Source organism: Castor canadensis, chromosome X (genome assembly GCF_047511655.1).
Source record: "Castor canadensis chromosome X, mCasCan1.hap1v2, whole genome shotgun sequence".
In the NCBI taxonomy this organism is placed as follows: Eukaryota; Metazoa; Chordata; class Mammalia; order Rodentia; family Castoridae; genus Castor; species Castor canadensis.
This window is the reverse complement of record NC_133405.1, coordinates 123,966,379-123,988,560: the sequence shown is the minus strand read 5'-3', so window position 1 is coordinate 123,988,560 and position 22,182 is coordinate 123,966,379. Positions and strand designations below refer to the sequence as shown.

Below are 22,182 nucleotides of genomic sequence, written 5' to 3'. Positions count from 1 at the left end.
TTTTTAAAAGCTAGAATTTTCCACTAACAGACTGCTGTGCAAGAACTTCTAAAAGATACACTTACTTGAGCATAAACCTGAAAGCAGGATGATATAAAAAGAGAGATAACATACATTATAAATTTTCATTCTCATGAGAAATACATGTGTGCAAAGATTCCAGACCTTTTTAAAAGTTGTTTTGCCACCACATAATGATCAGCTATGTTATCCATTATTGTCACATGTCTACTCTTAATGTCTTATTCTTATTGCATAGTATCCTTAGAAACTGAAAATATTGTACAAACTTAGTTTCTTTCAATCAGAATGGATACTTTCTTCAGTTCTACTAGAAAAGTCATAAATTTGTACCTCAGTGTACATAACAACACTTTTGTTTAAGACATGAAGAAGCCACCATCAGAGCTTATTTATGTGTATGAATATATGTACCATTTCTAATATAAAGGATCTTTTACAGTATGAGGCTGTTTGGGTCCCCAAGACCACCCACATGCTTGATAATTTGCTAGAAGAACTCATAGGATGCAACATGGAATAGTACTCACAAAAGATTTATTCTAGTGACACAGCAAAGATACACAACTCAGTAAGGAAAAGAGATGCCTGTGGAGTCTGTAGATATCCATGGGCAGACTTCTTAGACTCTCACAATCCCATAACAGGCCACACAGCACACACTTTCCCCCAACAGCAAAAATACATTCACATGATTTGTTTTGTTTCTGCCCAGGGAACCCACTAGACACTTTAACACCCAAGGATTTTATTGAGTTTCTAGGCAGAAAAAAAAAACATAGGAGGTATATTGTACAACCCAATTATTCCAATCTGTTATCCATGTAGCTTCCTACAAAAAAACAAACCACCCCCATCTTTCTCATTTTTCAAAACAATGAGCTGTAAAACTATAATGATTACTTGTAGAAACAGAAAAGGGAAGAAACCAATCAGTAATTTTACAGCCAAACAATTTAGGGAAAATAACTGTATATAAATTAACTATACTTAAACACACTAGCCTGACTTCTTATTTGAGTTATTATTTTGAAACAAAGTGCACTCAAGAAAATCAACACATCATAATGGGTTTTTGTCTTTATGCTTTCTCCCAAAAATTAAGAATTTCTACAGGCATGGGTGTGCAAAGTTGTATTTATATATGTATGTATGTGTATATGTAAATATACACGTGTGTGTACATGTACCCATACATACTTAACATTGCTATGACACACTGTCAGCAAATTAGCTGATCCTTATCTTTGTAGCTGCTACCTATCCATCATAACCGTATGTAAATCATACACAGAATAAGAAAATTATCATATAAATAGAATACTATTTTATGAGTAAAGATAAATAAAATGTGAATTTATTATATAAAACCAAGATCATCAAAATCCAGTTGACCCTTTACTTTTGTGAAGAAAAACAAGACTCTGTTACTTAAAATTCATTTTGAAAGACTACCTGTGAATTCAAAGTACACATACTGTCTCTGATCCCTCCTGACTAGACAAACATAATTAATCACCAGTGAACAATCTAGTAGATTGACTAGAGCCAGTGGTTTGTAGTGATTAATTGAAAGAAAGACCAGTCGATATAGCTGTAGGTTTTTCTTCAGACGTACTAAGCTGTTTGGGTAATTAGCATCTAGGAAACAGGCCGATTTAACTGGGATGAATGTTTAGCTAGGCAGTTATGGTGCAGGGAGCATTGTTCAAGGCGACATTATAATGATGTCCCATGGAAAACAAGTAGGAGAAGAGAAATGCCAGCTCAAGAGGGTGGTAGAGCCAATGATTTATATGCCCCAATGGATATTTTAATAATTTTATTATATTTTTGAATTAGCATATTTTAATAATATGAGGGGGTTTCATTGTGGTGATTCCATACATGTGTACAGTGTACTTTGAACAGTTAACCCCCTCCATTATATTCCTGTTCCCCCTCCCTCCTGCCCCTTTTTCAAATAGTGCTTTGTAGATATTTTTAATTAAGAGAATGATGGTATTGAACTACGTAAACCATAGGGGAATAGAGGCGGTGAGTGGAGTGCACTTAAGATATCAAACATATGATTATGAAGGTGGGTAGCTGAGGAAAGGAGAGGTAAAGAGGTAAAGATCTCTGGAAGTCAGAGCCAAGAAGCTGATATCATCTACATGAAGATTAGTCACCAGTAACAGGGATAGAAGTAGGCATGAGAAGAAAATATTGATCCAGGTGCTGAAATATCTAGAAACTAATGGAGTAGGAAATTAGTAAGTAGTATTCATACTTGCCTATCTGCTTCATAAGGTTTTTGTGAGAATCAAAGGAGATATTGTCTAAGAATGCATAATAAACCACTAGAAAAGGTACACAGTTTTGTGTATGTGTGTAAGATTCCTTAGTTTGACCAATACTTAATACCCTGATTTCTCTGCCCATAAAATAAGGCTAATGAAAATATCCTTTCCTTCTTCATGGAAATTAAAAAGTTAAATGATAAGATAGATACTAATTTATTTTGAATCATTGGCAGAAAATGGCACTTTCTCTGAGGATCAGATAACCACCTTCTGTATCTTTGATTTCAGACATTTCAGCAGTCCTCTCTGCAGCACAAATCAAAGAAGAAAAACAAAGGTAAAAAAAAATACAACATTTACTCACTTCTTTTGCACTATGATAATCACAGCACACTTCACCCATCCTTTCTTGCCAGAGCCCAGTGTGGTTTTGAAAATTACAACCCCCTAAGTACAAGAACTGCTTCAGTTCAGTTACCATACAGATACCTTTTATAGCAAATGATCTCAACAAGTTTTGAGCCTGGGATTACACATTTCTGATTAAATTGTGTATTATTTACATGGAATGAAAGGTACTAAAGACTTCTCTATTTTTCTATTTTAGTGCACTGACAAAGTGGCAATATTAAGGTTAATAATTACTCAGTTTATTTTTAGGACCTATAGATTAATCTATCTTTATACCTTTTCCAAAATTTAAAGAGCATTTTTCACTCCATATTATCTTTAGGACCAATAGCAGGCAAGAGTAAAAGACGAATTTCTTGCAAGGATCTTGGCCGTGGTGATTGTGAGGGCTGGCTTTGGAAAAAGAAAGATGCAAAGAGTTATTTTTCACAGAAATGGAAGAAATACTGGTTTGTCCTAAAGGATGCATCCCTGTACTGGTATATTAATGAAGAGGTAAGACAAAGCATGTCTTGCTTTCCCATCCATCCTCTATCTTTAACCAAAATATTACCATTTTGAGATTTATATTTTAAAATCATGCAATCAAAAATTATATAATTACCTTAAAGCCAATTCAGGAGATTTCTGTTACTTTTCACTTGACCTTCTTAAAATGGTTGCATTGGGAGTTCTAGAAAGATAGTTGTCTCCGTTACTCTGATGTAGAAACATATCTGGAACACAGGTAAAGTGTAGTAAAATCCTATATAAGTAACTAAAATTACCAAGGTAATTTATATATATATATATATGGAGATTTGATATAGATTTTTAAATATCTTGTTTTTGTTCAAAGTTTTACATTTTTCACTTTGTTTTTCAGAAGGGAAAGCTCTTGAGTAACTTAAGTAAATTAATATCACCTCAATTTACTTCAGTTTTTTTTTGAAGAAAAAAATGAAACAAGTACGCTAGTTTTTAAAAATATCAAATATTCATTTCACTTGGTCCACTTGGTGGGTAGAAAGTGTATTCATTTAAATTGTTCCTATGATTTTCTGGGTACAACGAATTTATGTCCAGGGCAATCATATCACAACCTATTATATATCTCAGCAGATATGCTAAGAGTGTACTTTTTCATTGACATTCCCTTGACTTTACGTTTGCTTTGAATTCTTTGTTTGGCTATCATTTTACTTTATTACTAGTTTTTTAAAATAATGATTTCTGCTGTTAATTTGCAAAAAATGTACATGACTTAATATAGTATGCTAGTTCAATAGTCTTTTATATAAATATTCTTACATTAAGACATCAGTTTGCATTTGAAGACAAATTGTTAAAATTTAACATCATTATGCCTATGATTATAACATCAAGGGAAATTGATGTGCCTTAAGTAGGCTGTTATGTTAAATTATGTCATGGTTAGGAGAGTAAACTCAAAAATCACACTACCTGAGTTATTATGCTTCAGTTTCTTCATCTGCAAAATCAGAGTAATAATGCTATCTCACCGGACTGATCATATGCATGAAATGAATCAATGAATTTAAAGCTCACTTTGAACAATGCCTGGTACATACCAGATGGTGAAGTAATATGCTATCGGTAATGTTTTTCTAATGTACCTCTTAGTTAATTTATAAAATCTTGACTTAATACTTTGCTATTTAACATAAACAGAGATTACCTATAGAAAGATATTTGATTGTTTTCTGTTAGTTAGATTGTTCTGATAGTTTTGTGGCAGTCAAAAATTACCTAAAATATCCTCTATTTCACTAAGTGTTTATTTTAGGTATAGTAAACAAACTGTAATTTTGCCTACATTTTCATTTTATAGATATATTAAATACTTTTTATTTGCCAACCAAGTAATAACCACAATATAGTATCTCTATTTCTCTTTATTATGAAGTCACTTGTAGATTTGTTTGCTATATCCTAGATTATAGTATATATCTTTCAAAGTTTAAGTGATGAAAAACTGCAGCCCCTTTTTGTTGAAGAGTAGCTATATTTCAACCAGCAAGTTATTATTACTGTGTTAGCTTTGTGAGCAGTCAGTTTATAATTTTATGGTATTTAATGCAAGAAGTAACATAGCATGATTTTTGAAGGAGAAATGTAAAAATATTTCATTGCATCATTATATGGAGACAATATTACCCCCCTACAATATTTTTAATGATTCAAACTTTTAAATTTTTAATTAAGGACATCAAAGGTAACATAACGTAAAAATCAAAATTGAGATTGAGATTTTAAAACATTGTCTTTAATCCAAGATTGGCAGAAAATATTTAAAGACTGAAAAAGTTTAATACTGCTCCTTTTTTTAACACACAAATCCCAATCACTACCAGTACCATCTAATTTGAAGATTTTGAATAGAAGTTCTGCAGTGACAGAAACTTTGAATCTACTTTTTCTTTAAAATGGATGAGTATACTCTTTACTTGAAATTGATATATTATGAGCTGGTATAACACAGCACATAAAAGTTTGGGAGAGTAGAAGTCTAAGGAGCTTAGTCATGACTTGGAAAAAGAACTCAATGAGTAAAGGGTTTAGCCAAAGATAGTCTTAGTTTAGTTGGGATAACTTGTACCTAACGTAAGGTTTTGGATAATTCTCCTATCATGCATTAAAGTAAGGAGTATTTTATGGATTTCATTCAATTTTCCAGATGAAAATAGATAACAAGAAAAAATAATACAGGTTTCCTAAGAGAACTGTTGGAGAAAGAAGGGAAATTGGATCAATAAGCATTAAAATCATAGAAAATTGTGTATTCCAAATGTGAACTATAGTTATTTTGTATGTTCTAACAGTGAATATACCCCTCTGACCAGAAAATTTAATTTTCCTTTTATTTTTTTGTTTCTGGTCAGGAAACCCAGAGCCTAATGCATGGTAGGCGAGTGACTGCTCTACTCCTGAGCTACATCCCAAGCTCCTAAAAGTTTCTCATAAAACATGTTTCACTTTGAGAATCAAAAAATTTTCTATCCTCACTTTAATATAAAAAGTATTGTTAAAATTCTATACATTTTTAATTTGTGTAATTCTAAGTATTCAAAATATACCTTCAATTTATGGAATATAATAAGTAAGGATGGACTTTAGGCTCAAAGACCAAATTTAAGAAATTAAGTGAACACATTTATTACTATAAATACTTAAGGCACAGTTATACAGTATAATTAACTTCAAACCTTTTTGTGTAATACCCTTGATTCCTTAGGATGAAAAAGCAGAAGGATTCATCAGTCTGCCAGAATTTAAAATTGACAGAGCCAGTGAATGCCGCAAGAAATAGTAAGTTGATTTTATTTGGGAAAAGGGAGAGAAAGGGATAAGGCTTTTTGAACATTTCAGCTTCTAAATTATAGGATTCTTATCTAATGCTTTCAAAATGAGGTAATAAGAAAGCAGTTTCTGGGCAGAAAATTGAATTTTATACTGATTTCTGTCACCATGGTAGTACTATGATATATGTGAACTCAGGTTAGATGTTGAGGTAATTTTACTCACAAAAATTATTTGGGTCAAACTCATTTTCCAATTTATAATAAAATGAATGCTTCTTTTTTTACAGTGCATTCAAAGCCTGTCATCCTAAAATCAAAAGCTTTTATTTTGCTGCTGAACATCTTGACGATATGAACAGGTAAAGTATTACTTAAATTTCAAAGTACTGACCAGTTAGGCCTAGAATTCTAAGTTTTCTTCAGTAATGCTTAGATAATGTCACTACAGTTTCTAGATTAATTAATTTTAAAATAATATGAATCCAGCTATAGTTCCATGTGGTCATACCTAATTTTAAAGAACAGCATTTACAGCATTGCATCAGGATGTAAACCTCAAATATATACAATATAATTCACTGTTAAAATAATAATAAAGAATGATGATTAAAAAGCTAAACTCATTGACTATTTGTCAAGTTTACCAGAAAGGTACCAGAACCCACATATAAGCCCAAAATATCCTCCACAAAAATTTTTAGCGTTCATTTCAAGAATATGTCTGAACATTTATTCCTAGGTGGTAAAAAATGTTCACAAAAAGTAGATTATTCTCAAGTGCTGAGTATATTTGATAGAACATCTAGTTCAACAATTCAGGCCTCAGCAAAGTTAGTATTTCTTTCTGTCACCAGATAGGACTATACAGCCAACTGATTTGATGGCTCTGTGGTTATTTGGTAGCTCAGGGAAAACACACACACATACAAACACACACATTTCCCCATCATCTACTACACTGTGGTTTAGCTTTTATGAGTTTCTTCCTTACTTCTCTTAACTTTCCCCTCTCCTTTTAATAAAATCATAGAAATTTGGGTTTAAATTCAAATTTCCCACTTTCTATAAATTTAGTACCCAGTGTATATTACATATATAACCTGCCTACAGTTATTAAGAGACATCATACCACAGCGGTCAGGAGAATGTAGGGTGTTTTAAATGTTTTTATTATTGTTGTTCAGCATGTGGTTTTTTAACCAAACTGTCTGAATCCCAGCTTTACCATTTACCAGCTGCATGACTTCGGACAAACTGTCTCCATGACTTTTTTTATTCAATGTATACATAACCATTTGAATCCAAGCTCTACCAGTTACTAGCTGCTCAACCCCACAAAGAAACTTAAACTCTCTATGCTTAGCTGTTGATCATCTTATAAAGTAAAGATAGTAACTATCTCTAGCAGGATTTTGTGTAAATAAATGGCAAGTGCTACATAAGATTTCACTGTCAGTATATATTCCTTTTTCTATACTTTGGGTTTTATCCTACTTACCTTTTTTGTGTGTCTCCAAATAACAATATCCAAGAATGTTTAATCACAAAAATTGTATAGCTTCATAAATACCCTTGCACATACTAAATGAGCACTTAATAAATAATCTTATTCTTTGACACATGGGAGTACAAGCATGGGTTTTGCAAAGCAGGAATATGAATATAAGAATATGGCTAAGAAGAAAGGTATTGAGAACATTTGATTAAATCTTTTGTTAATAAAGGAGCCAAACCTTCCATATAGTTTACATAATCTTGATTTATATATCTTACCACTCTTGAAATTTCACACTAGGTACTTAGAATCTAGAGCACTTTTTCTCCTTGTTCTCAAGATAAAAATGCTTATTCACCTGTACATGGTGGAGGAGGTATAAACTCTATTTTGTATTTTAAATATTTTATAACTCAACTGTTCTAGCTCCTCTCTATGCATTTTGTCACATTTTAAATAAACTTAATGCCCTTGGGATAAATATGAAGCATTTACATCATAGCAAATTGACAGTAAGTGGCATGTGAGCATATCCTGTCTTACAAAATGGATGCACTAGATCCCAGTTACCTCCCTCTAATAATTAACATAATTTAATCATTTATGATCCATGCTAATTAGAACCCTTATAAACTTAGAAATTGCCTGCTTAACTGTGTTTTATGAACTATTAAACCCTTAGGGGCCTCATTTGCTACCTCATGTTAGCAATATCTTCAAAAGGATTTGATGTCATTAATCATCCCTACTTCTATAGATGTATCTGGTTCTGGAGGTCGCAGAAGAAACTAAACCAAAGCCATGTGCTCCATTGTGTTAAGTTGTTTTAACCAGTGGGTCAAAGAAAAATATACATTTAATAAAAAATGTCATTTCTGCATTATACATTAAAAAGGAGGCTGTTTTATGTAAGGTAGGCCATGGTATACTGCACCTCTGAGAATTAAATTGACCTGAAGTAATAAACTGTTTTTTAAATTTAATTATAATGGATTTTTATTGTTTTGCTTTTCTTTTTTAAATCATACTATTCCTACTATTTACTTGCAGCAGGCATAATTTTTAAACTACTTGTTAAGAGAAAGAGAAAGTGCCAGTGCTAAAAATGTTCACAGAAGATTAGTGATATGGAAGAATATTCACATATAATTTTGTTCAGTCACCTAATTATTATATAACAGCAAGTTAATGTGGGTGTTGAGTTACTTTATATGTAATCCGTTAAAGACACATGCCTTAGTCTTCAAGAGTGTATATGTTTATAAAATAATTATAATTACAATAAATACATGCTTTATCTTATTATTTCATAATCTTAAAAGCATCATCTTATCTACCTGGTATGAAAATGCAGGTACAGAGTAATATAGCTTTTTCTCCAGATTTAAAAGCGTATAGTTATAGTAGTAACAGGAGTTAAAAAGTATTCCTTAAATTTAATTTTGGTCTATAAAATTTGAACATATGCGGTACACATATGTATATATACATAATCCTAAATAAATGTATATATGCATATATACTCACATAGAATATAAACACCGCACCTTCCAGTTTTAAGCTTAGAAAGCACTTTGGAGTACCCTATTACCATCTGTTCCCTCAGTAGTGAACAAAGTGTTATGTTGTTTAAAGATTTTTTTCTTGTCTGAAATCTATGGGAAAAATATAAAGTATTCTGATTGATTTATTGGATTTTTTGGCCCATAGATTATTTATCAATTTCTATTTGGTAATTGTTATTTATACATTTCTCCCATGGTTCTTACCCTTATTTCTCCTCAATAAATTATTCTATGTCACACAACATATCATTAAAATGTTCACTTCACTGTAGGCAATATATCCCCTTACATATAATTTTTTTTTATTTTAAAACTTTGGTGGAAACTCTTAAGTTGATACAAGAAAGAGTAGGAAATACTCTGGAGTTAGTAGGTATAGGTAAAAACTTTCTCAATGAAACCCCAGCAGCACAGCAACTAAGAGAGAGCATAGATAAATGGGACCTCATAAAACTAAAAAGCTTCTGTTCATCAAAAGAAATGGTCTCTAAACTGAAGAGAACACCCACAGAGTGGGAGAAAATATTTGCCAATTATACATCAGACAAAGGACTGATAACCAGAATATACAGGGAACTTAAAAAACTAAATTCTCCCAAAACTAATGAACCAATAAAGAAATGGGCATGTGAACTAAACAGAACTTTCTCAAAAGAAGAAATTCAAATGGCCAGAAAACACATGAAAAAATGCTCACCATCTCTAGCAATAAAGGAAATGCAAATTAAAACCACACTAAGATTCCACCTCACCCCTGTTAGAATAGCCATCATCAGCAACACCACCAACAACAGGTGTTGGCGAGGATGTGGGGAAAAAGGAACCCTTTTACACTGTTGGTGGGAATGTAGACTAGTACAACCACTCTGGAAAAAAATTTGGAGGCTACTTAAAAAGATGGACATCGATCTACCATTTGATCCAGCAATACCACTCTTGGGGATATACCCAAAAGACTGTTACTCCAGAGGCACCTGCACATCCATGTTTATTGCGGCACTATTCACAATAGCCAAGTTATGGAAACAGCCAAGATGTCCCAGCACTGACGAATGGATTAAGAAAATGTGGTATCTATACACAATGGAATTTTATGCAGCCATGAAGAAGAACGAAATGTTATCATTCGCTGGTAAATGGATGGAATTGGAGAACATCATTCTGAGTGAGGTTAGCCTGGCTCAAAAGACCAAAAATCGTATGTTCTCCCTCATATGTGGACATTAGATCAAGGGCAAACACAACAAGGGGATTGGACTATGAGCACATGATAAAAGCGAGAGCACACAAGGGAGGGGTGAGGATAGGTAAGACACCTAAAAAACTAGCTAGCATTTGTTGCCCTTAACGCAGAGAAACTAAAGCAGATACCTTAAAGCAACTGAGGCCAATAGGAAAAGGGGACCAGGAACTAGAGAAAAGGTTAGATCAAAAGGAATTAACCTAGAAGGTAACACCCACACACAGGAAATCAATGTGAGTCAATGCCCTGTATAGCTATCCTTATCTCAACCAGCAAAACCCCTTGTTCCTTCCTATTATTACTTATACTCTCTCTACAACAAAATTAGAGATAAGGGCAAAATAGTTTCTGCTGGGTATTGAGGGGGGGAGCAGGAAGGGGTGGAGTGGGTGGTAAGGGAGGGGGTGGGGGCAGGGGGGAGAAATGAACCAAGCCTTGTATGCACATATGAATAATAAAAAAAATAAATAAATAAAAAATAAAACTTTGGTGGTATGGTAAGGTACTAAATTTAGACCTAACATTAAAGAGCTTCCTCATCAATACAGTGAAAAGATTCTAAATTCAATACTTGTATCCCTGACTACCTTATCTAAAAAAGCCTTACCTTCTCCCAAGCATCTTTAATATTCTCATTTTACCTTCATTGCTTTTAAAAAAATAGCATTTCCTATAACTTCACCTGTTTCTTTATATCCCTCTTTTCTTGTCTGCCTCCTTCACTAAGTACATAGGCATCATGAAGATAGGCAGGCACTTTGCTCATTCATCTTGGTATACTGAGTGCCTAGAAATTATCTGGCACATACAAGCTCTCAATAAATGTTTCTTGATTCAGTTAATGTGTAGATGTCTGCTATTATAATAACCTAAAATACCAAATCATAACTGTACCAAGTACATCAGTAAGTATCTAACAGCTGAAGCATTAAGGACAAGTTTATCAAGACAGCACTAACAATTGTATAATAGTCAGCTTTTTGTGTCTATATATGGTGGCCTGAGTATATTCATACACTCCCTAAAAGGTTTTTATTATGAGTAGAATTTTTTCTTCCTAAAAGGAGTTTAGGAAAAAACTACATTTTATGAAATTTAGCAATTCTGAAGTTCAATGAAGGTATGCCATTTATCTCAGTATCCCTAAAACATAGTTCATAGTTAATCACATAGCAGGCACTTAATAAACATTATTGAATTTAAAAATTAAGGAATGTCTAGAAGCATTACTCAAGTAGTAGAGCATCTGCCTAGCAAGTGCAAAGCCCTGAGTTCAAACAAACCCTAGTACCACAAAAAAAATTGAGGAAGCCCCTTTAAATTAGTTTAGAATTCTGATAAAATAAAATTTCAGTGGTTATTTTTTAAAAGTAGTAGTAGTAAAAAGTATTGGATTAAATATTAATGACAAATTTTTCTGTAGTGTTATTATTATCATTTTTACCCTAAAAGTACCAGGCAAGTCTTTCTAAAGCATGGTAAAATTTGTCCTGTAGTACAAATTCAACCCCTTTCTCACTATAAATGAACTATACTAGATTTTCATTTTGATCTTTGCTAATAGAGTCATCTTTTAAAGGTTATTTATCATGAATTTGACTTCTTGACTTATAGTTTATAATTTTCTGGAGTATGCATATAAATACTTTGCTAATGAATTCATGTGATCAGTCATTTATTCCATGTTGACAGGACTCCAGTTTCTTCACTTCCCACACATACTTGAGGTGATAATTACATTGTAGGTTTTGTCAAAATGAAGATTGGCTTTAACTGGCTTATTCTTAAAATTAAAGTTTAAATTTCCATAGATGTGATTTCGTCTATTGGAGATTCAACTTTCTTTTTCATTTCAAGATATACTAGGTATTTGGTGCACACTTAATACTGCCTGGCAAAAAAATAGTCACTTCAAAGAATGTCATGTTCTACTTAACAGGGGAGATAAGATCTTAGGAGAAACTGTTTGCCAGGGCTGGCCTCAAACCACAATCCTCCCAACCTCAGCCTCCCAAGTAGCTAGGATTGTAAGCGTGAGGCTTAAGATTTAATTTTTAACTTAATATTTTTCATAAAATGCATTTTCAGTATCCCAACAGAGGTAAAATTGTATATGCTCATTCTCTTTGGAAAACTAAATACTTTCGTATTTAGAGAAAAGTTTCTGAAGTACTGCCATGATGTGTTTCCCTTTAGATAGTTAAACTTAAATGAGCTTAATCAAAACTATTATTTCACAGTAAAACTATTGTTTCATAGGCATATTTCATAACTTTTTCTCTTCTCAATATAAATTAGGCCTGATATTGTTTAAGTATCTCCAAAGAAGTATTTGTTCTGAAGAAACAGAACACCAGGAATATTTGGAATGCTTCTGCATTTAGAGCAAGAAAATTAATTGGAGATCTCAAAAAGCCTTTATATTGCAAACATTAACAGCTTTTCCTGACTGATATGGGAACATTTTGTACTACAGTAAATCATATCTCATAGAAGACTCCGTTTGTCAAGAGTAGCAAAGAACACATCTTATATATAGCATTGTTACATACATTTTTAGACTTCTTATAGGAAATATTTTTATTTATTATAAGAAATTAAGTTTTGATATTATTGATTTTAATATTTATTTTTTCAGGTGGCTTAACAGAATTAATATGCTGACTGCAGGATATGCAGAAAGAGAGAGGATTAAGCAAGAGCAAGGTAAAGGAATACCTTTTCTTTTACAAGTGGGTTATACTTTTTTTCTTGCAGTTATCCTATACAGTGATTCATTACTATCACTTGAGAGAAAAATGTTTAAATCTATGTGTGATTATTTCTTTTTGGGCACTTTGAATCCACACCATAGTATCTAATAGGTAAAGTTTAATAAATTGAGCAGATATGGACTGAATTGTTATATTTTAGAGTAATTAATGTGGAGTTCTGTTCTGATTGTTGTCCTCTCCTTCCATCTGTTTCCTATGGGAAAACAAAATTATAAAAATTAAAAATGATTCCTTCTTTTCTAAAGTATCTCATTTTGGTTATATTCTTCAACTTTCTTGCTGTATACCTCTGTGATCTTATGGAATTTGGCTTGGTATTGACCTCAGATTTATAAAACGTGTCATGATGCAGAACTGAAATCTTAAGAATGAAAGTTGTGTATTGCTTCTCAGCCTTTTGGCTAAGTGTAGTATCTGTTTTTATCAGTTTAATATCTGATTCGTCCTCTATCCAAGGATGATATGTTAACTGGATTTTTGGAGCAGGGAGTTGGAATAGGAGCTTGCTCCATCCATTCCACACATTGATCTGGTATTGCAGTGCCTCCAGGAATGGTGCACCAAAAAAATAAATAAATAAATAGAATTAAAGCTATGGTCACCATCCTGAGATGGCTTCACATTTCTGAAAAGGTGAAGTATAGTTTTTAAATTGTTTAAAACATCCTAACGTCAAAAGATTTCTAAAGAATAATACAGATGCAAAGACAAATATATTGGTACTTATGTCTCCAGTGAGCACAGCCACTGTTAATGTGAAGATTCTAGAAGCCTGCTTCCCCCCAAACTTACAGTGAAATCAGCCAAAACTTTTTAATATTTAAAATCTCAAGTTATAGAGATCCAAAGAAGGTAACCATATCTTAAAACGAGTATGTCGTCAGATGTTTAGGCAACTGTCAATAAACTTTTCTCTATGAAAATCCAAATAATATGAGGGCCATACAATCTCTATCACAACTACTCAATACCACTGTTGAAATGTGAAGGCAGCCATAGGCACACAAATGGCCATACCTGTTTACCAATATAGATTTACTTATGGACTATAAGATTTGAATTTCATACCAGTTTTTATGCTTTGAAAAATATCCTTCTTTTGATTTATTTTTTGGCCATTTAAAATGTAAAAAGCATTCTTGGTTCACAGTCTATGTGAAAATAGGCAGAGGGCCACATTTGATAGCTCTTTGGTTTGGGCCATGGGGTGAGGGAATGAAGACTGGAGGATTTGTGCAGGGTGAGGAGGTAGAGCAGGAAGATGTCAAATAAATAGTAGAGCATGGTTGCTGCAAAGGAGAATTGCTTATCTTATTGAGGACTTCAAAAATATATTTTTAAAATTGCTTAAGAAAACCTGAAGAGCAACATAAATGTGAATAAGTACTAATGGGTACACAACTGATAAAACATTTGTTTAGTGGATGCAAATTCTTTAAATAAATAAATATTTATTTATTCCATAGTGTCTATACTAATTTACATTCCCACGTGGATGCAAATTTATTAAAAAAAAAACATGAGAAGGAAGAGAGGAGTTAATGAGGAAATGCTTTTTGGAGAAAGACTAGTAAGTCTGATATAAAGAATGATGGAAGCGAGTATTCACTATTAAGTGCTTCTGTGAAAGACCCTCAACTAGCACCCTTAATTGTGTGAAGATGAAATAGGCCCCATCCTGCCTGAAATTACATTGCATTCTGATAGAAAAGTTAGTCTTAATGCAATATAGAAAGTGAAAAATAATAAAATACCTATCAACTCCGATGGAAATGAATCTAAATACTATCCTTCCAGAAAGGGGGAAAGACTTTATGTTGGCTTTATTTTCTGAACTGATTTTCAGTCTACAGCCATACTACCCTGAACATGCCTAATCTCATTTGAAATGATTTTTGCAAAGTGGAATGGATGTATACTCAAAGAAACATTCCAGGGAGTGGAAGCAACATGGATAATTCCACAAATAATATAGAAGCTATCTCCTATATCAAATCAGAATGTACAGGCAAACCTCAGCCAAGACTATGAAGTGTCAGATCAATAGTTAAGACATGTGCCTTAATTGCTAAAATTTATTCTTTTTTTTTTTTTTTGGAAGAGGACTACTGGGGTTTGAACTAAGGTCCTCACACTTCCTAGGCAGACACTCTACCACTTGAGTCACTCCACCAACCCTAAAATTTATTCTCCACCTTCATGCTAAAGTATAATTTATAGGCCTAAATTTGTGGTAAGCGTTCTGAAAAAAAAAAGCAGTCTTTCTTTTCAAATTTATTTAAAAGGCATAAAATTGTTCCTTAAAACTGTTTATAGATTTGTTATCTGATTTTTTTAAAGATACAAGAATTAGAAGTTTGGGTAATGTACTGATAGGAAAATGAATCTAGGAAAAATGTCAATTTGTATAAATAAGGAAGCTTGGATTTGGGGGCCTCTTTATTATTTGGCATTACTTTTAAGCTGAGTATGATTTTAATTTTAGTGAATTTTCTTTGCATTTGGTGTTATATAACCAAATTTCATTATGGATGAAAGAACTGATAAGTTATATTACATATGCAGGTTTCAAAGGTATTTATTCTATGGACTCATGCTGCCTTGGTCTATTGTGTGAGTGTATACTTTAATGCCTGCTGAAGTATGGTAGAAAATCATAGCAGATGCTACTAGTTGCAATTTAAGTCTTTCTTACTACTGCAATGCAACCAGATAATTTCTAATTCCACATAGATTATATGTCCCTAGGGCACTTTAACATATATCAGAAATATATCAGACTCCCTGATTAGGAGTCTTGTATTTATATGATTAGGTCTTGTATTTTGCATAGAAAACTAATAGGCACATATGTCTACTCCACTCTTCTATAGATATTTGACATCTCCTTGCTATCATTCTCAATACTGAAGTTAAAGTTTATACAAAATATAGTTCTTTGGGAGTTGAGAGTTCAATGGTGGTTGCCAAAGTCTTCAAATAGCAGGGGGTGAGTAGAGGAAGGATGATGAATTCATACTAAGTTGCAGTTAGAAGTAAAGAGATCTGGTATGGCTGACAAAATGGCTCAAGTTGTAGTGCACCTGCCTAGCAAGCCTGAGGCCCTGAGTTCGAATTCTATATCACCATAAAAAACAATAACAGGGAAGAAATCTAGTATGCTATTGCACAGGAGGATGAATATATGTAATGATAATATACTGTATATTTCAAAAAGCTAAAAGAAAGGAATTTTAATGTTTTTTGCCACAAAGAAATGATGTGTTTGAGGTCTTTATAAAGCTTTAATCACACAAAAGTGAGTGAAATGTATTGTATTTCTTTAATAGTTCTAAATGGAGAGAAGTCATTCTTTAAAAAAATTATCATTTTGTATCAGCACACTTAAAGTGGAAATTTTCTTCTAGTTTTGGCACTGTTTATTCATAATTACTTATAAAATTGTATATCATTTAAGAAGCATTAAAGTATACAGTTATTTTCTGCTAAAGAGCTATAAAAATTTGTTTGGTTATAGAATAAAATTCAGACTAGTTTTATCGTCTAAGCTATGGTGTGTCTCCAATTTTCCACACATACCCAAAGAGCCTAAATTTTCAATGTAGCGTATTTTCTTGGCATTGTTCTTTCCCTCACACACACAGCTTAGTATAAGTTAATTTGCAAAGTGATATTTCTGCATTTTCTAAGGCAAGCCAAGAAAATTTTAGATTGATGGTGATTTTTAATAAACCAAGAATTGTACCAAATAATAGATTAAAATTCTTCCTAATTTAGCTAAAGAGAAAAAGTTTTAAAAAAACATATAAAGATAGAACCTCCCCAGCTATGGATCCCTGAATAAAATGGTGATTGTCTCCTGCGCAGTGTGCTAATAAGGGCAGCTTCAGGTATAAGACCCCAAGGTATCAGTTCAAACATCAAAGAGAAACTCACCCAGAGCTCCAGGACTGACTTTTTAGTAGCATTTCAGGATCTCACAAAACTTCCCAACCCCCAGGCCTCCAGATTTCAGTTTTCATTGCTGAACATTTCTATAAGAAGAACGCTAATGTCAAGAAGATGAACACCAGGCATTTATTGCCTGTGTGATCTGGGTCAGACTGTCCTGGCATACTGTCTACAAATACATCCAGGAAGAAAAGTGGTCCTAATATTTAATGTGTTAAAGTTGCAAGGCACCTGAATATATGTTGCCTTATTTAGTACCCCCCCAACACACATACAACTCTGCAAGGTGGTTATTATCAGTCCTTATTTTACAAATTGTAAAACAGACCCAGAGGTCTGTTACCCAGAAGTAACCATTACATGAGCACAGAAATAGTAAGTGGTCTACCCAAAAATTGAATTCACACCTCCCTCAGTCATACTTTTTTTCTGCCAGCATTTACTGGATCTGTTTCTGAGCAGCTATGTCGATTCATATTTGAAGGAAGATTTAGTTATACTGGCTGTCACTGACCAGTATTTCCATTGTTTGGGGTTTTTTTGTTTGTTTTATTTTTGAAACAAGGTCTCACTATGTAGCCCAGGCTTCCCTCAAACTTGTGATTCTCTTGCCTCCACCTCTGAAGTACTGAGATTACAGAATTGTACCACCATGCCTGGCTTTCTATTTTTCCAATGGAGAAAAATGTATCAAATTTAAATTAACTAGACATTGCCATCTTTTACTCAAAGAGAATAGAATCATCAGTGTCTGTCCTAATGTTTTAAGGCCTGAATGTAGTGAACAATTTATTTCATTCCCAGACCCCATTGCTGAAGATTTTCTAGTCACGGGAACCAGAATTAAAATCAAAAGGAGGTATGGGGATTAAATAAGCATCAATATACTTCATATCAACTCCCTGCTGTATTAAACAAAACAGTCCTAGAAACTTAGTCTTCAGAGCTTTAGGATAATGCAGTTTCTTAGTTCCAATCCCAGCTCCATTACTTCCTGTTTGGCATATAATAATTTCTCAGTAAACTTTAGCTATGCTTATTAGTAACCAGAATGACATATATATTCTCAATATTATAACTGAGAATTCCTAGGAAGCGATGGGTTCCTGTAAAAATACATGCTTTGATTTTTCACCTAAATCTTAATATTAGTTAAGCCTTGTGATGGCTCCTTTGTGATTTAAATTTTCATGAGAATAAGGAACCTTTTATTTTAATACCTTTTCTTTTATCATCTGAAATTGATACTGGCGATAGTACTGGGATTTTTCTTAAACATAACATAAAGCATTAACCCACCAGTTATAGGGTGGCTGAAATATTAGTGGAACAGATTCTGATTATTGGCCTTTTTGCTGCATTTGACTTACCCTAATAATGCATCTCTAAGAGTTGTTTACCTTCCCTGTTGCCTAAGGTCTACCAAGTCACTTTGTTTAGTGGCTTGCATTTTTACCCATTTAAGTAGTTCTGGAAGTTTGGAACATGGAGCCCACATCAGCAGATTTGCCCTTTTGCATTTGGCAAGAATCAGGATTTGCCATGTGTTTCCAAGGAGAGGTAGGAGTATGGTGTTATAGAGATTCATGTCAGCATGACTCTGGAAACAGTGATTGTTAGATAACCACTGAATTGAAGCCAGAGAAAATAATTGAGGACATTATTTTAGAGCTGTTTATATCAGGAGATATCTAAAATGGTATGTGTATTGCTTTTCTTTTAGTATTCATCTTTAGGATAAAATTATATAACTTTAACAAGCATCATGTGATATAATTCATTAATTGAAGCTTCAGAATAATTTATTCTAAACCTGAAATCCTAAATCTGATTTGGCTTATGCAGTGCCTTTTTCTTAACTCTATAAAATTATGGCTGTATATAGTTAGTTTCTTTAAAAGGAGGTTGGAATTAGATGATTGTGCTCTTACTTCCTCTTCAAAATCCAGCTGAAAATGAAAGTTGAGGAATGCTAGGAAGTGTGGTGCAAGAATGGAACTTAAAAAAATTTAACATTAACATATATTCTTATGGCTAGAAACATTTAATAGGATGTTGATATATCAATGTGTGTGAATTTTCAGATTACTGGAGTGAGAGTGACAAAGAAGAAGCAGATACTCCATCAACACCAAAACAAGACAGCCCTCCACCCCCCTATGATACTTACCCACGGCCTCCCTCTGTAAGTTAACAATGCACTTAATACATCATCAGATACTTTGACCTGAAAGATCCCTTTATATGTTAAAAAGATTGTACAGTGAATTGCAGATCAAACATCAGGTTTCTTAGGGAAAATTGGGGGGATCTAAAATCAGTAAGCAGAATATTTTTAAGATTACAAAGAATATTTAATCAAGAGAAACCAGTCATCACAGATTTTAGGCAGATTGACTATGATGTTATCTTTATTAAGAAAATATATTATTAGTTTCAGAGTGGCCTTCATGGAGATATCAACAACAAAGTTTTCTGAGAAAAAGATATAGAAATTTATCTTATCTATGCTCTATCATTCCTATGTCCTTTAGAAGCAACTGATAAAAAACAAACAAACAACAACAAAAAAAAAAACTAGTGCTATAGGGCTGGGACAACCGCAACTTCACTGAACAGCTTTATAAGCATAAACATAGCAACTTGTGAATTTCAAGAACGAAACTATTCATACTATTATTAATATGTGGATGGATTATGCACTGCCCACAGAAGAGGCCATGTAACTGATTTCTTTTCCTTTACTAAGAAGAGTGGAATGCACCTTCAACTCAGCCAGGCTTGTTCTGGCTGCCACCTCAGCCTCATTTGTGCTGAACACATTTAACAAATCTGGATCCTTCTGCCAGAAAGGTACCTGGGCCAGCCGGTTAGTCCCCAGAGTTAAAGTAAGGCTTGTCCAAGGAGAGGTGCCACACTGCAAGTGTTCCACTGCATTTTCTTGATGCTAGCCCTTTTTCTTGGTTGTGCTTTATGCTATAACATATATTTCCAAACTTTCAATTCCATGTGTAAAATTATTTCATTTTTCTTTTGTGTTTACATACCCTATGGTGTCTATGCTAAAAGTAAATGCTAATCCCAAACAAGGTATAATCTCATCCTGTACACATTGTTAATTCTCTAGAATCAACAAGGCCATAAGACAGCTTTTCTGTGGCACACCCAGAAGAGCAGACATTCACCTGTGAAGAGAAAGGGTTTAATCTGTTTCTAGACAACTTATTCTCACTCCAAAAGCCTCTTTCTTTTCCCTTACCCCCAAGCTACATAAAATCCAAAAATAGGAATCTGCAGACAATACTTCAGAATTTAAAAAATATGTAGAGATTTAAAAACTATATTTTTACTTGCTGAATATTTCTTAACGTAAGCATTTTCACATACTTTCCTTACTGTGAAATTTTGTATTAGTGTGTCAGGTTTTTCATGAGCGCCTGGTATAGCTGTATTTCAAGACATCCATATTTCTGTCTCTTAAAATGTAAGGTGGGATGTAACTTTGAGATGTCTGTAAGGTTGCTTAGTCATTACTTGACTACATTATATTCCCTGGTAAAAACCAAAGGTGCTCCTGTTATTTTTGTGGAGACTAATCAGAGACTCCTTTCCACAGATGAGTTGTGCCAGTCCTTATGTGGAAGCAAAGCACAGCCGACTTTCCTCCACAGAGACCTCTCAGTCTCAGTCGTCCCATGAGGAGTTTCGCCCAGAAGTAACTGGAAGCAGTGCTGTGTCCCCCATTCGCAAGACAGCCAGTCAACGCCGCTCCTGGCAGGATTTAATTGAGACACCGCTGACAAGTTCAGGCTTACACTATCTTCAGACTCTGCCCCTGGAGGATTCTGTCTTCTCTGACTCCGCGGCCATCTCCCCAGAGCACAGGCGGCAGTCAACCCTTCCAACTCAGAAGTGCCACCTACAGGATCACTATGGGCCATACCCCTTAGCTGAGAGCGAGAGGATGCAAGTGCTAAATGGCAATGGGGGCAAGCCTCGAAGTTTCACTCTGCCCCGAGATAGTGGGTTCAACCACTGCTGTCTGAATGCACCAGTTAGTACCTGTGACCCACAGGATGACGTGCAGCCCCCAGAGGTGGAGGAAGAGGAGGAGGAGGAGGATGAGGAGGAGGAGGAGGAGGAGGAGGAGGAGGAGGAGGAGGAGGAAAGGGAGGCAGCAGGGGAAAACATAGGAGAAAAAAGTAAGTATGTTTATGGAGATTCTTAGCCTGTGTACACAAAGTCCTAACCTTTGCAAACTTCTTATTTGAAGAAAATAGAATCATTTCCCTTTCTTCTTAAAATAATGGTCTTGCTGCATAGGGAGTTAGGTCTCCCTTGGTATCTTTCAGTAACATGGGAAAAAATGATGCATAATGAAGCTTGTATGCAGTAAGCTACAGCTTATTTGCTGGAGCAAATAATTGTTTTTTCTCCCAACTACCCATTTGCCTTTTAAGGTTAATAGTTTTTATTTCTTTTTCTTCCTTCTCTTAACTACTTTCTTCTCACTTGCATTCATCATTCTCTCTGTCCACAGTGATTGCCCCCTGAGTTTGGACTAAGAAAGTATAAATGCTTCAAGCAGGATGTTAGCAGAGTCTTGATTGAATAGGTGAACGCACACCCATACGCATATGGCCACCCACATCTGCATGCACACACACACACACACACACTCCTTCCCTTTTCACTATCAGATTCAAAGGAAAAATAAAAAAGAATTTTTTCCAAAGAGAGATTTCACACAGTACTTCTGTTACTCCAAATACCTAAACTTGTTTCTACAAATCAACTTGCAAAAAGCATCCATCTACTTTCTGGATATGTATATTGATGACAAAACTCATTTTATGAGTTTAATTCCATTTTATGGGAATTAAAGGGAGACAAGTCAATTAAGTACTCCTCTGTTTTGTTGGCATTAAGAATATGTTCCCTGAGCCTCAAGTTCTTTGCCCAACCTGCCACTGCCAAGCTTCTTTTCATAACTAACATGATATGCTGTTCCATAAACCCACAGTAATTTAAAGAAAAGGCTGTAACTCAGTTGTTTTAGTTACAAAGAACATCTAAATTTGGCTGTAAGTCCTAAAGGTAAAATGCTAAACAAAATAGAGTACAGAAAAATAGTA

General features: G+C 33.9%; 1 protein-coding gene and 1 non-coding gene across 6 annotated transcripts in view; both read left to right on the top strand.

Moving 5' to 3' along the window:
- Nucleotides 1-22,182, top strand: part of Cnksr2 (connector enhancer of kinase suppressor of Ras 2) — a 258,842-nt gene that overhangs the window by 197,884 nt on the left and 38,776 nt on the right. For all 5 annotated transcript variants that reach the window (XM_074063315.1, XM_074063313.1, XM_074063312.1 and 2 more), the window contains 7 exons: nucleotides 2,595-2,643; nucleotides 3,040-3,212; nucleotides 5,953-6,026; nucleotides 6,307-6,378; nucleotides 12,961-13,028; nucleotides 19,132-19,232; nucleotides 20,664-21,249. In XM_074063315.1, the coding sequence (XP_073919416.1) occupies nucleotides 2,595-2,643; nucleotides 3,040-3,212; nucleotides 5,953-6,026; nucleotides 6,307-6,378; nucleotides 12,961-13,028; nucleotides 19,132-19,232; nucleotides 20,664-21,249 (1,123 nt within the window). The remainder of the gene's footprint in view (nucleotides 1-2,594; nucleotides 2,644-3,039; nucleotides 3,213-5,952; nucleotides 6,027-6,306; nucleotides 6,379-12,960; nucleotides 13,029-19,131; nucleotides 19,233-20,663; nucleotides 21,250-22,182) is intronic.
- On the top strand, nucleotides 13,478-13,662 carry LOC141419979 (U2 spliceosomal RNA). Its single transcript, XR_012444703.1, has one exon. It is a non-coding gene; the product is annotated as a U2 spliceosomal RNA (small nuclear RNA).